Source organism: Grampus griseus (genome assembly GCF_964374135.1).
Source record: "Grampus griseus genome assembly, chromosome: 9".
Lineage (NCBI taxonomy): Eukaryota > Metazoa > Chordata > Mammalia > Artiodactyla > Delphinidae > Grampus > Grampus griseus.
Window position 1 is genome coordinate 103623643 of NC_139003.1, and position 14562 is coordinate 103638204.

General features: G+C 41.8%; 1 protein-coding gene across 1 annotated transcript in view; it reads right to left on the reverse strand.

Annotated features, from left to right (window-relative positions):
* Positions 1 to 14562, reverse strand: part of VWC2 (von Willebrand factor C domain containing 2) — a gene marked incomplete at its 3' end in the record, with an annotated part of 115331 nt that overhangs the window by 82966 nt on the left and 17803 nt on the right. Inside the window, exon 2 of the mRNA XM_082661465.1 lies at positions 10332 to 10461. Within this exon, the coding sequence (XP_082517591.1) occupies positions 10332 to 10461 (130 nt within the window). The remainder of the gene's footprint in view (positions 1 to 10331; positions 10462 to 14562) is intronic.

A 14562-nucleotide genomic window follows, 5' to 3' on the forward strand; every position in this document is an offset into this window, starting at 1 on the left:
CTCAGAGACATAAAGAACAGACGTGTGGTTGCCAAGGGGGAGGGGGGAGGGAAAAGGAAGGAGTGAGAGCTTTGGATTAGCAGATGTAATCTATATACAGGATGGATAAACAACAAAGTCCTACTGTACAGCACAGGGAATTATATTCAATATCCTGTAACAAACAATAATGGAAAAGAATATAAAAAAGAATATATATATAAAACTGAGTTACTTTGGTGTGCAGAAGAAATTAACACAACAGTGTAAATCAACTGTACTTCAATAAAATTGAAAAAAAGATAAGCACACTGAACCAGGAAAAAATATACCATATGGCTTATATTAGCAAGTTACAAAATCACTGTGATCAGATTTAAATTCTCTTCGTTTTAGTGTTTTTTAACATAAAAAATAAGGCCAATAATAAACACTTCTACACCTCCAGAGACTGTAAATTGGAATGAGAAAAAAACTTTATTTAGGTATTATTTTTTAGGAAAATTGCTCATCAGGAAGTCATTTCCTCTGGGGTGTTTCTCTGTGTAGGTGATATTTATTAAGTTTCTCTTTTCTGCTTCGGCTGCTAGAAAACTTATTGTCAACTCTGCAGACCGTCTTTAACAACGAGTTGTTATGAAACACAGGGTGATGGGGAGCATGTGTCTATACTAACTTTTTCTCACTTGCCATACAACAGTCATTTTTTCTCTGCCCTGAGATTTCAATTTTTAAAATATTACATACTACATATTTCTATAAACTCTAAAATCTCTAGAAAAACAACAAAAATGCATCAAAATCTCAAAAAGATCTCATTCATGCCTAAAGCTGCACAGCTCCACTGTGTGCTTCTCTTATTAAACTTGACTGGGAGGAAAAATTTTTAAAAAGTGAGAAAATGAGCACCTCAAAGCAGTGGTTCTCCAAGGTGGTCCCAAGACCAGCAGCACCAAGAACACCAAGGGAGGCACATATTAAAAATGCAAATTCTCAGGCTCCAGGCCAGACCAGCTGGATCAGGAACTCTGGGGAGGGGGTGCGTCAGTGAATCTGTGTTATAACAAGTCCTGGAGGTGATGCTCACCAGGGTTGAGCTGGGTGAACCCTGCCTCCTGGGCTCTGGGATCCCAGAAGAGCACAATACCTGCATGAGATCTGGATGTACCCAGCGACCTCCATTCTCCCTGCATCTGCAGTCCCGTGTCCTGGGAAGTTGGGTCATTGTGAGGGAGAGTCTAGAATGACACGGGGGAGTGCAGCACTGAAGGGGGCAGAGAGGTGTCCACACCGCGAGTGAAGAATACAGAAGAGGGGTTTGTGTGGGCTGTACGTCTGTGTCATGCACAGGGCTCCAGAGCACAGGAAGTCTAGAAAACCCCATGGGCCTCTTTGGGTTTGTGTGTCTGCAACCCTTTATGGCCTCCTAGCTCTTCAAGGTACATAACGGTATATACTTAGAAGGGCCTCACCTTCTACAGGCTTAATGAAAAGATTTCATAGTTATCAAAGGCACCAGTACAGGGTTTGAAAAGGCACTTTCTCAGGGAAGATGAAAAGATGTGTAATCAAGGCTGGCCTTAGAATTCAATCAAAGGAAATTACAAAAATTTCACCTGTCTATCTTTTAAAGAGACTATCCATATTTTTAGCAGCTTTATCGAGGTATATTTTAAACACCATAAAACTCACCCCTTCTAAGTGTACAATTTAATGATCTTAGTAATCAACCCAGTTAATAAACATTCTCTCACCTCAGTAAATTCCCTCCTGCCCATCTGTGATTAATTCCCCTCTTTGATCCTAGATCTGGGCCACCACTGAGGGGCCTTCTCCCTGTGTAAATTTGCCTTCTCTAGACATTCCAAATAAGTAGAATCATACAATATGTGGTCTTTGCAACTAGCTTCTTTCATTTAGGATGTTTTTGAGGTTCATGCATTTTGTAGCATATATTTATCATTTGCTGATCTCTTTTTATTGGTGGATCTCCATGGCATGGATATAATCACGTTGTTTATCCATTCACCAGCTGATGGACATTTGGGTTATTTCTATTTTTGGGGGGCTACAAAGGATAATATTGCTATGAATATTTACCTACACACCTTTGCGTAGACATGTGTTCAGTTTCCTGGGATTGAATTCCAGGATGCAATTGCTAGGATAGATAAAAGTTTTTGTTCCACTTTTTAAGAAAATGCCAAACTGTTTTCCAAAGCACATGGACCATTCCCACCAGAAATGCTTGAGGGTTCCAGTTTCTCCACATCTGTGCCAACACCTGATGTTGTCTATCTTTTTGATTAGAACCATTCTAGAGGGGGTATACTGGTATCCCACTGTGCCTTTAATTTTTGAGGACCAAGGGGGTTGAGCATATTTTTATGTGCTTATTTACCATTTGTTTACCTTCTTCACTGAATTGTCTGTTCAAATCCTCTGTCCATTTTTTATTGGGTTGTTCATCTTCTTATTGAGTTGTACGAGTTCTTTATATACACTGGATACAAGACTTTTATCAGGTATATAATTTGTAAACATTTTCTCACTGTCTGTAGCTTATATTTTCATTTTTGTAATGAGGTGCTTTGAAATGTGAAAGCTTTTAATTTCTATGATATTCAATTTATCAGTTTTTTTCCCTTTCATGAGTTGTGATTTTGGTGTTGAATCTAAGAACTCTTTGCCCAACCTAAGGTCATGAAGATGTTCTATTTTTAATAATATAAAAATTATATAGTTTAAACTCTTACATTTAGGTCTGTGATTCATTTTGAGTTAGTGTTTGTATATGGGGTGATCTAAGTAAGGATGTAAGTTAATTTTTTTCTTTTTTTCACAAGGGTGTCTAATAACCCCAGCACCATTTGTTGAAAAGGATGTTCTTTCATTCTTTCCCTGTTGAAATGCCTTAGTATCTTGGTGAAAAATAAATAGGTAAGGATTTACATTCTGGGTTTCTTTCTAGACTTTCAATTCTGTTCCATTATTGCACGTCTATCCTTACACCAATACCACCGTATATTGATTATTAAGACTTTATAATATGTTATGAAATTGGATAGTGCAAATTCTCCAGTTTTGTTCATTTTCAAATTGTTTTGTCTATCCTTTATGATCCATAGGAATTTGAAGATCAGCTTGTCAATTTCTACCCAAAAAGTGTGTTGGGATTTGTATAGAATTTCATTGAATTTATAGATCAATTTGGCGACAACTGCAATCTTGATGATATTAAGACCTCTACTCATAAAATGTCTCTCCATTTATTTATATCTCTTTTCAGTAATAATGTATAGCTTTCAGTGTATAAATCTTGCACATCTGTTGGTAATTTATTCCTTAGTATTCTATTCTTTTTGATGCTATTACAAGTGGAGCTATTTTCTCAATTTCTTTTTTATTGTCCATTGCTAGTGGTTCACTGCTTGCTACAAAAAATGACTTTGTATACATTAATCTGGTGTTATTCTTCATTAGTTCTAATAGTTGCATGTGTGTGTGTGTGTGTGTGTGTGTGTGTAATCCTTGGAATTTTTCAAATATTTTTCATGACATCTCTGAGTAAAGGCAATTTTACCTCTTAATTTGCTTTATTGTATTTTTTTTCTTTCTTTCTTCCTCTTTTTAACCCCACCATGTAGAACCTCCACTACAGTAGTGGATAAAAGTGGCAAAAGTGGATATTCTTGCCTTCTCTCTGATCTTATTGGTGAAACATCCAGTCTTTCACCATTAAGTATGATGTTAGCTATAGCTATAGATTATTCATAGTTGCCCTTTATCAGGATAGAAATTTCACTTTTGCTATTTTGTTGAGAGCTTTAATCATGAATGAGTGTTGAACACTGTCTAATACCTCTTCTCCGTTTTTGAGGTAATTTTTCTTGTTCTTTATCTTTTTCTTGTTCTTTATCCTTTTTTGTAATGCATATTACACTAATTGATTTTTCAGATAATAAACCAACCTTGCATTCCCAGGATAAATTTCACTTGGTTATAGTGTATTATCCCTTTTATGGTGCTGGATTCAGATTGTTAATATTTTGTTAAGGAGTTTTCCATATATAATCATGAAAGAAATTGATCTGTAGTTGTATTTTTGTGTGTGATACCTTTGCTTTGCTTTAGTACCAGGACCATAAAAAACACACAGAATAAATTGAGAAATGTTCCTTCATCTTTATTTCCTGAATGAGTCTGTGAAGGATTGGTGTTATTTTTTTCTTTAAATATTTGACAATATATTTAAAGTGAATCCATGTAGGTTTAGATTTTTATTTGTGGGAAGCTTTTGATTACAAATTTGAATTTTTATTTCTTTTAGGGCAATTCAGAAATGAACTGAGTTAGTCTTAGTAATTTGTGTTCTCTTAGAAATTTGTCCATTTCTTCCAACTCGCCCAGTTTGTTGGTATAAAGTTGTTAATAATAGCGCCTTATATTCCTTTTCATTTTCGTAGGGTCGGTAATAACGTCTCCTCTTTCCATCTTGATTTGTCTCTCTGATTTTTTCTTAGTTTAGTGAAAGTTTTGTCAGTTTTACTGATGTTTTCAAAGTCCCAAGTTTCAAAGAGCTAACTTAACTGAACTAACTTTCTCCTAAGCTTTTCCTATTTTCTATCCTATTTATTTCTGCTCACGTTTTTGTTACTTTCTCTCTTTCACTGTGTGCTATGTTTTTAGAATACTTTGCTCTTCTTCCACTCATTCCTTAAGGTGGAAGCTTACATATTTATTGGAGAGCTTTCTTCTTTTCTGATATAGGTGCTTAAAGCTGTAAATTTCCCTCTAATCACTGCCTTGGCATCATCCCATACATTTTAGTATGGTCTGTTGCCATTTGTACTAGTTCAAAATATTTTCTAATTTCTCTGTGATTTCTTCATTGACACATGGGTTATTCAGAAGTGTGCTATATAATTTGTAAATATTTGCAAATTTCCCAGATTTCTTCTGTTATCGATTCTGCTGAACTTGGTTATGTTCAAAGAATAAAGTTTGTATGAGTAAGTTCTTTACATTTATTAAGATTTGTTTTATGTCCCGACATATGGTCTACCCTGGAGAATGTCCACCAACTTGAAAAGCATTCTTCAGTGGCTGGGTGCCATGTTCCACATATATGTCAGTTAGGTCAAGCTAGTTGACAGTGTCATTCAAGTCTTCCATATCCTTGCTAATTTTCTGTGAATTATTGAATAGCTTGTTGAAATTTCCAACTATGATTAAGTTTCTATTTCTCCTTTGAATTCTATCAATTTTTATTTTCTGTATTTTGAGGTTCTATTATTAAGTGCATATACATTTTTTTATTTGTTGTCTACAAGTTTTCTGGCTTTATATTCCTCTGATCCTCCCTGACTGCCTTTTTTAAGTTAAATAAATATTTTTTAGTGTGCTATGTTTAATTCCTTTGTTCATTTTCTTAGTGATTGCTCTAAGAATTAAAATATGCATCTTAATTTATCACAATCTACTTCAGATTAATACTAGATTATTTTCACTAAAATAGGAAATCCAATTTATTGTTCTCTCGTGACTGTACACCAAGAGCAGGTCCTATCACAGAACTACAATGTTACAAAAGTAGTGGTGAGTGGCAGCATCCCAGTACATACAACTCAGTGAGAAAACTTGTGTGTATGATTAGCGGAACTAGAAGAAAGACACAGAGGTCCACAGACAGTTGGAATCCCTTTACATTTTTCTTTCTACTTTTCATCTCTACTTTTTCATCTCTCTAGCTTGTTTTTCTGTGTTAGAATGGTTTATTCATTTGTCAGATATATGCATTGCATATATTTTTCCCAACATGTGAGCTGCTTTGCATTGGTTTAGTAATGTTGTTTGATGAACAGAGGTTTTTAGTTTTAATAAAGTCCAATGTATCAATTCTTTCCATATGATTAGTGCTTTTAGTATCTTTTAAAATTAACCTTTGCCTAATCAAAATCATAAAGATGTTCTATGTTTTCCTCTGAAAGCATTATTCTAACTTTCATATTTAAATCTGTAATCTATTTGGAACTGTTTTTTTTTTGTACAGTGTGAGGAAGTAATCAACATTCATCTTCATATTGCTCCCAACTGACCTAGTAGCATTTATTGGAAAGATCACCCCCTCCCCACTATACTGCAGGATCAGCTTCATCGTGTATCTAGAGGTCTTTCATTCCTAAGTCTTTTCTGACTCTATTCTGCTCTGGTTTGTCAGTCTTTTGATCTTTGAGACAGTACCACAGTGTGTTAATCACTTTTACAGTATACATTTTACAGCTTTGCTGTTCTTCTTCTGTATTTCGCTGGCCAGTTTTTAACTTGTCTTTCCATGTGGATTTTAAAATCAATTTGGTAATTTGCACAAAAAAAGTCATTGTATTTTTTTTTACTGGAATTATGCTGAATACATAGATTTTATTTCTTTAATAGAGTAATTTGAGGCTGCTGACATCTTTACATTAGTGAGTTTTCCAATCATGAATATTGTCTATCCTTCCATTTACTGAGGATTTCTTTAATTTCTCTCAATAAATCTTTAAGATTTTCAAGTGTGGCACTCTTGTCCAATTTTGTTACATTTACTTCTAATTATTTGGTATGTACGATGTTATTTGAAAGAGTAGTTTTTAATTCATTTCTATTCGTTTGTTGCTGGTATCTAGACATACAGCTGACTTTTACATATTGATTTTGTAAAACAAACTTGGTATAATCAAGTATTAATTCTGATATTTGTAGTTTATTTTTTTTATGGTTAAGATCATGTCATCTTAAATAATGATCAAGTGTTTCCACAAGACTGGTATTATCACTTTGGTAAAAATTTTGGAAAAATGTAATGTTGAAGCCACACGACGGGAGTAGGCTTTTCCCTGTGAGAAGGATCTTGATATGAATCACACACACACACATCGTTCAGTTCTGTCCAACTCACTACATGTGGTTTAATTATGATCTTATCTTACTGTCTGAAATACACAAGAGAAACACAAAAACAACCATGTCCAATTCTTAGTGCTTCTCACATGTTTTCCATGAAAGTGCTTCTAATAATTTGAAGTCTCCATATTTATCTTAAAAATTTCATAAAAGTTTTCATTTTCCTCCAAAAATAGCCATATTCATTTTCTGGTGGAAATAAAGTTCTAAACAACTACCGTCAGGTAGTACTGAATACTTCAGGGAGATATACAATCTATACTCAGTGCCTTTGTGCTTTTGGTGTACATATTCCCTCTTGGGTATAATACTCCACGTTGGAGAATCAGCGCTAATCCCAACAAGGCCCTCGTATGTCAACATCAATGTCTTACATTTGTCAGTTTCCTTCCTTTGAATGTTTAAAGTAAGGTAAGGTGCACACAAGCAGGACGGAAGTCTTCTGATCTCCGGCTTGAAGGGAATGTGTGCTGTGAACGTAAGCCTCATCTGAGGTACACCAGCACCAGAGAAAACCTGAAATCCCGAAAGTCAATAGAACACTCACTGTTTGTATCAGTAGGAAAAATCCAAAAACCAGTCCCAAAGAAAAGAAAATCCTTGGGAGATTGACCTATACAAATCAACAAAGTGATTATTTTAAGTTGTATGTTACTTGTGATCATTTATTTATATTCCAGGCATTCTTGATTTCAAACTTTTGTTCCTTTGATGCAAGTGACTTTGGCAGCTTGCTACTGAATCGTGATTTTCCTTTCCATCCAAGCTAAGTCTATCCAAACATTTAATTTTACAAGGCATCACTTTTGATGTCCTGTAATCTGTGATCTATCAGATGTATAACTTTTTCTTATTGAAAACATTGATTTTTATGCACAGCAGTAGGGATGGACTACTGTCACTTATTCACTAATCTCAACCAATTATTACAGGACGTTCATTTCTGATAGAAACTGTTCTCACTTTTCAAGCAAATTTTTCAGTAAGAATTCCGAACACCATTTGCCCTGTCAAGGTCAGAATACCCTACAGCTAGAGACAGATGAAAGACAGATTATATCTAGTGAATACGTTATAACAAAATTTAAGAGTACTTACATGATTAGACATTTACATTTATTTCTGGGTATATTCCTGAAAATAAAAAGTTGTTGCTGTTTTGATATAATTGGATCAAACCTTTGAATACTAATCCTTTTGTATCCTGTAATCTTTCTTAATCTAGTTTTACAAAACATATTCATCCTCCTTCTAAGAATCTTTAATACAATACCCCCAATCCTGCCTTATTTCATTCTATGCTGTCTCTCAAAGTGTAAAGGCAATGGCAGAGCATTTAGAAGTTTGCTATCAGGGCAACAACCATCTCTCTCCCCAAACCATCAGTGCAACATTAAAACATTCTGTGAATCTCTGACTATACCGTATTTATACAGGTTTTACTTTTGAACACTGTTTGCTTCTTCAAACAATAAAATTAAATCTTAACATTAAAAACTGAATCAACCAGAAATAAGTGACTTTAAATCTTTATAAAATTTTAACATATCCACACAGGATAAAGAATTAATTCAAATAATTTCTAAGTTCTCTAACTCTATACCCTAAGTGGGATATATCTTAAGGGCAAAAAGAACTGCAAAAAAATCTTGAACTTTAACCAGTAGGTTCCATGCTGGTTGTGGTATAAATAGAAGGTATCCTGTGTGTATTATGAAAAAGAACAAATAAGCAAATGTATTGACAGTGTTGGGTGATATACAGAGATAGGGAGAGACGGGGACAGAGACAGAGCTCAAAAGAGATAAAGCAAATAAAACGTCAAAATGTGAATAATAGGTAAATACAGTGAAGGCTATACCTCTGTTCTTTGTGCTATTCATCAACTTTTCTGTAGGTCTGAAACCTTTCTAAAGTTTCGGGGATTGAAAATATCCTCACGGATGGAAATCATGTCTTTCCATCTTTTGTAAACATCGAAACGAGGATTCCCTGTCTAAGGCCAAAACTTTGTGTTTATTTTTTTGTCATAACTGACAAGAGCGACACAATATCTTGCATGCTTAAGATGCCAACTATTTGAGCCACTTATATTCAAGCCATTCACTAAGTATCACTGACTCGGGAAGGCTCAGTCATGCCGCCTCGTGCAGTGTGCTGCAGCCTGGACCTCAGTCGTTGTGGTCTCCTCACCAACCCCAGGCACCAGCGCCCCCTCCCCACGCTTACTTCACTCCACACCACCGGTGGAGAGGCTGCCACCGTCCTGCTTCCACAGAAGCTTCACATCCTCTTCTATTGATTCCTTTCAAGAGTTTTAAAATTTCTCGTGGTGAAATCTGGGTATCTGTGTGCACTTGGTGAAAGGCATCCGTGGAACCTCACAGCCCACACAGTGGGCATGACTGCAGAATCTCAGAATTGCCGCAGACACTAATAGCAGCCCCGTGTAACCGTCAGCCACTGACAAAGCCCACACCACACGGCCTGATGTCCAGCAACCCCACAGATGACGAGCTGATAACATCACAGGTGAGCCCCTCCCGTCTCTGAAATGCTCAGGCCATGGAGTTGCCTTCTTTTTGAGACACTCTGCCCTGGCTTCGTCCTAGCACCGTGGCCTTGGGGCCACACAGAGATGGCCCAACCCTCTCCCAAGGCAGTACCTGCATGTACTTGAAGATGTGGTCTTATGTCCAGAGTCTGCTCTCTTCCAAGCTGCACTCAACTGCTTCATCCAACCACCATCCTGAGCCACGGGTCTTCATCCCATCCTCCCTGGGAACCCACTCTTCTCAACACCCTCTTAAAGTGAAGCCTGGATGCACGCCGCATCTCAGGTACAAAGTACTTATCCTTTAGGATGAGGAAACACTCCCCCTTGCTAACCAAAGCCATCCTGCCATTTTTTTTCATAAAGCAGACAAGGCTTTTGAGCTCCCCCAGGCTCTCACTGGGAGTAAGAGGGGGTTCTCTTCCTGCCAATGTTGCTTATGAAAAATAGTCAACGATGTTTCACGTTTAATCCACTTAGTAATGAAAAGTAAATAAGCCCAACCGGCATGTTTGATTTGTCTCGGAAAGAGAGAAACTGCTTTGCAAGAACAAACAAAGTTAAATTAAAATAAGCGACTCTCCTCAAGAGTGGAAATTGAATTTTCCCCCAAAGAACTAAACGTGTGTAAAACACTGTGCTGACACCGATAAGAGAGAGCAGGCCTTACTGGAGCCCAGCTCCCGCGGGTCCCCGGGGCCCAGAGGGCAGGGTCCCGCGTGCAAGGGCGTGGATGCAAATACTGAAACTCACATGCCTCCTGCAGTGTATCCCGCACTGCATCCCGTGGTTCATCGGCGGGAAGCGCGCAGGGACCCCTGCGTGGTCGCGGGCCGGACGCGCATCCACCTACCGTTTTTGCAGATTGGGCAGCACTGGTCGGGCTCGTACACGGGGTCCACGCACTCGGTCTGTGGACACGCGGACACCGCGCACAGCACTTCCCCGCTGGCCTCGCAGCGACACCGCTCGCACGGCGACACCTGCAACACAGGCCACGGTCAGGGTAGTGTCTCCATCCTCGGCCCTGAACGTCACGCACTCACCAGCCCCGGGGTCCCAGAGCGTGAGGACGGGGCTGGGGCTGAGCAGGCTCCCCTGGGGGGAAGGAGGGGCACACTGGTGGGGCCTGGGATGCTCGATCCCTCCCAGCTCCACACCTGAGCCTCTGTATTTTTATCAGCCCACATAGTGAGCTTCTTTATAAGCTTTCTGTTGAAGAAAGCGTTTTGTTTCTTAAAAAAATTAAATAACACGTCATATTGAATTCTTGCCCAGCCACGCATCCTGCAGGTGAACCCTTTTCCCACAGCTCTGCCCAGGGCCACCCAGCCAGCCCGGCCCGCCCCCAGCATCTCAGCTGTGAGAAGACAGCAGAGCAGGGCAGGAAGGGCGGGGTAAGGGAAGGAGAAACGGGGGGCTTCTCAGGGCCGGGGACCCAGCGGGGAGCCGTCCCAACGTGATCTCATGTCAGTCTCATGGCAATACTAAACACCCCTACTAACATGATCGCCCTAGTTTCTGGCGAGGAAACTGAGACCCAGAGGCATCAGGCCACCGGCTGTGGGCAGACCTTTCATCCGAGACAGGGCTCCGGCTCGAGTCCAAGGCCTCTCAGGGGTCGTCACCCAGCGTCACCATGGCCTTCATCTCCAGGCTCCAACTGGCCTTGCTGCACTTTCCAGCCACTGGCCCCAATTCTACCTTTCTGGGTGGCTCCAATCAAGCGTAATGGCCATTCCTGGCAACGCTGGATACTGCCAACAAATCCTCCTGTAGCGACTCAGGCTGGCCGTGATGGGGATGATTCCTTTTTTCCTGGAAACCACCCACAGAGTGATTTTTCATCTGGGGTGACCCATGCCAAAGCAGAAACAGCACATGTGGACCCAGCAATCGGGAGTTGTGATGTGGAAATACGTGCTTTAAAGGACAGTGCGGATGGGACGGGGGGTACCAAACAGTTTTCTGGGCAGGGAGGCCCCACTTGACTTTTGCATACAACACGAGTGGCACGACCAGCACTGCGCAAACAGCACTCGCGGGTGCTCCCTTGGTCTATACCGTGCAAAAACCCCAAACTGCAAACTCCACCAAGTGGCCTGGTTACTGCATGAAGCAAAAGCTCAATTTGTACTTAAAGGCACTAGACCACTGTCTGGCTGGGAGTCACGACTTAGGGGTGTGTGTGTGTGTGTGTGTGTGTGTGTGTGTGTGTGTGTTCACGCTTAGAAAGTAACAAAAGAAAGAAAACACTGAGAAGAAAACTTTAGAGTGGCCCGGGTCAAAATCTTGACCCGGTCTGCATCATAGCCTTAGAAGTTAAAAATCAATCTTACAACAATGTAAAGGCATGTTTTTGAGAAGCGGTGCTGGCACAAGCAGGTTCTCTCGCTACCACAACAAGCATCTCTCTGCCAACGCTCTCCTCCTGTCCTTGTCTCCTACCAGTTCTCTTTTCGGCCTGTAGCATCCTTGTGTCCAGGGTGGGTTTACTCAGCAAGCAGGATAAGAAAAGGATTCGGAATTTTAAAAGAAGAGGCCCTGAGTTGCACAGGATATAACCGAACAGGACCCTATGGGTCCTTCCCAGAATAGATCCTCACCCATGTCCTCAGCCTGTCTTCTGTCTGTAGAAAAACTTTAGCCAAAGAGTAAATTTAATCAGAGAAGTGAGAAAATGCAGAAAGAAAGGGAAACAGTCAAGCAAGACAAAATAATACTTTAGCCATTAAAGTCAAGGACCTTTAACTTAGTTCTTCCTCAAGCCCTGTAGACAATACTCTGAGCCGTGTCCTTTGACCTGTTTTGCAGATACTGACATCCCCACCGGGCGGGAGAAGTTAGCTGCAAGCTGCTCACCAGCACGGAGACCCCAGACCAGCTGGAGCCAGGAGGTTGCTGATGCCGACTCCCGATGACCTCACCAGCAGCCAATCAGAAGAATGTCCAGGAGCTGACCACGCCCTCTGCTTCTGGAACACTAAGACTCCTCACTGCCCCCTCCAGGGCGGGACACACAGTCTGGAGGGCACTCGCCCTCTGGGTCAGACGGTGGGGAGGCAGCCCCTGCCCTGGGTGAGGTGAGGACGGTCCCATCTGGAGGGCTGGACAGTCAGGAAGGAGCAAAGAGGGCCGGGGATGACTGGGGTCTGTCCTCAAGAAAGGGGCACGGCCCTTCCTGTTCTGGAAGGCTGTGGGCAGACCTTTCATCAGAGACAGGGCTCCGGCTCGAGTTCAAGGCCCTTCCCACCCCCTTCTTGTTCTGCAGGGAGCAGGAAAAAGCCCCATTTCGGTTTGGAATTTGAAAGGAGAGAAGGGCCCTTCTGTCCTGTCCCCAGGACAGGGCTTCAGGAGAACAACAAAGATGCAACTTCAAATCAGAAAGGCATCGTCTCAGGCCCCGAGGGGCCCTCCTGGCCGCCTCCTGGGCAGGCCTGCAAACTAAACCCTCCTCCCGCTCTGGGCCTGAAACATCGCCCTCTCCCACCACAGAGCCATGCTCAAACCACACACGCAGCCGGGACTGCTAAATTCTGAAAGGTCTGCAGCGTGCTCAGAACTTGAACTGTGGGTCTTACTATCACTACACACTTGGAAATCCTGGTTCAACTATGGGGAGATTTGCTTACTTCTCAGAAATCACAGTTGAGGCTTACAGTGAGGGTCACGAGTGTGTGTGTGTCCCTCCCCGGCCTCAGCTCCCAGCCCTGCTCTGTCTGCCCCAGCCCACTCGTGTGGCTGGGATCCACCCCACACCCCATGGTAGCAGGTGGGGCAGCCAGCTCCGGTGTCTGGGACCCTGGTGGGACGTCAGCCTGCCCAGACCGTGCCTGGATTCCACATGCTGCTCTGATTCCAGGCGCCAGGTCTGAGCGTCACCCCAGCCGAAGAGCCCTCAGATACCAGCTCAAGCACCAGAAGGCCTCCTGTCGACCCATGTTCTCTGTCCTTCTGTGCAAACGGAAGGTAAGAATGCCCAGTGCATTGCTGGATCTGCGAACAGGAACATGAGCTTCTAGGGTGTGTTTCTGCAATCCCGCCGGCTAGCAATAGCCACCTACACCTTGTATAACACGCCTAATGACAGAAATGCCATCCTCTGCAATCTTCCGGTTACAAATCAAGTTTTGTACAGAACTTAGATGGAGCACCTAGAGGAACACCCGGGCATTTGGGGAAGAGGCGCCATTCTCAAGGTACCCACTATGGGCTGGAGTAGTCAACCGCTGTGCTGGAGGAAAAGAGCACAGTCTTGCAGAATTGGGAGTGAGAGTAAAGAGAAGCTCTGTGCTCTTCATTCATTCATCCCAATCCTGAGCCCAGACCGATGAGACCCACTTGTGCTAGTTCCAGGAAGGTGGGAACATGGGTGATGGCTGGGGGGGAGGAGGGGGAGGGGTTAGGAAGGCTGGCAAAGGGCCAGCGCCTGGACCAGCCTCGGATCCAGGTACTGATGCTGAGGGCTCTGCTGAGGGCTCTCACTGGCCCCCTCTGCTTTCAGAGTCACCCCAGTGACTGTGGCTTAGGAACGACAGTGCTGCAACGTGGGTCTAACCTGAAGCAAAACCATGCAGAACAGACACGTCTGAGCATGCTTTCCACGAAGCAGCCGTGAATACAAAGTGCACAGCAGAGGGGAAAGAAAGATCTTAACTTGATGGCAGCTAAAGTATTTTCACAATTAGTTAGACCCTCGGAATGCGCAGTAATGATATACATGTCTGTATCACATGTACATAGGCAGTTAAGGCCTGTAAAATACATATTGAGCCGGTTTCTAAACAGCTAAGTAGGAACGAGCAATCTAATTTACGTGGGAAACACTTCTCAGATGTAGAATGAGGCCTTCCTAATGGAAACCGCTTACAGTCAGGGCCTCGTACATAAAAGGATCTACACGAAGTAAGTGGTCGTTTGGGAGGAGCTTCTGTACTAGCTGCTTGTTAGCAGTTGTATTTTATCTCATATATTTCACATTTATGGACTCTGGTGCAGTTAGATAGCTGTCTATAAGGAGCTTTGCCTTGTGTCATTTCATAACCATGAGAAGGACCAGGCTCTGAAATACAGCAGAAGGCAGG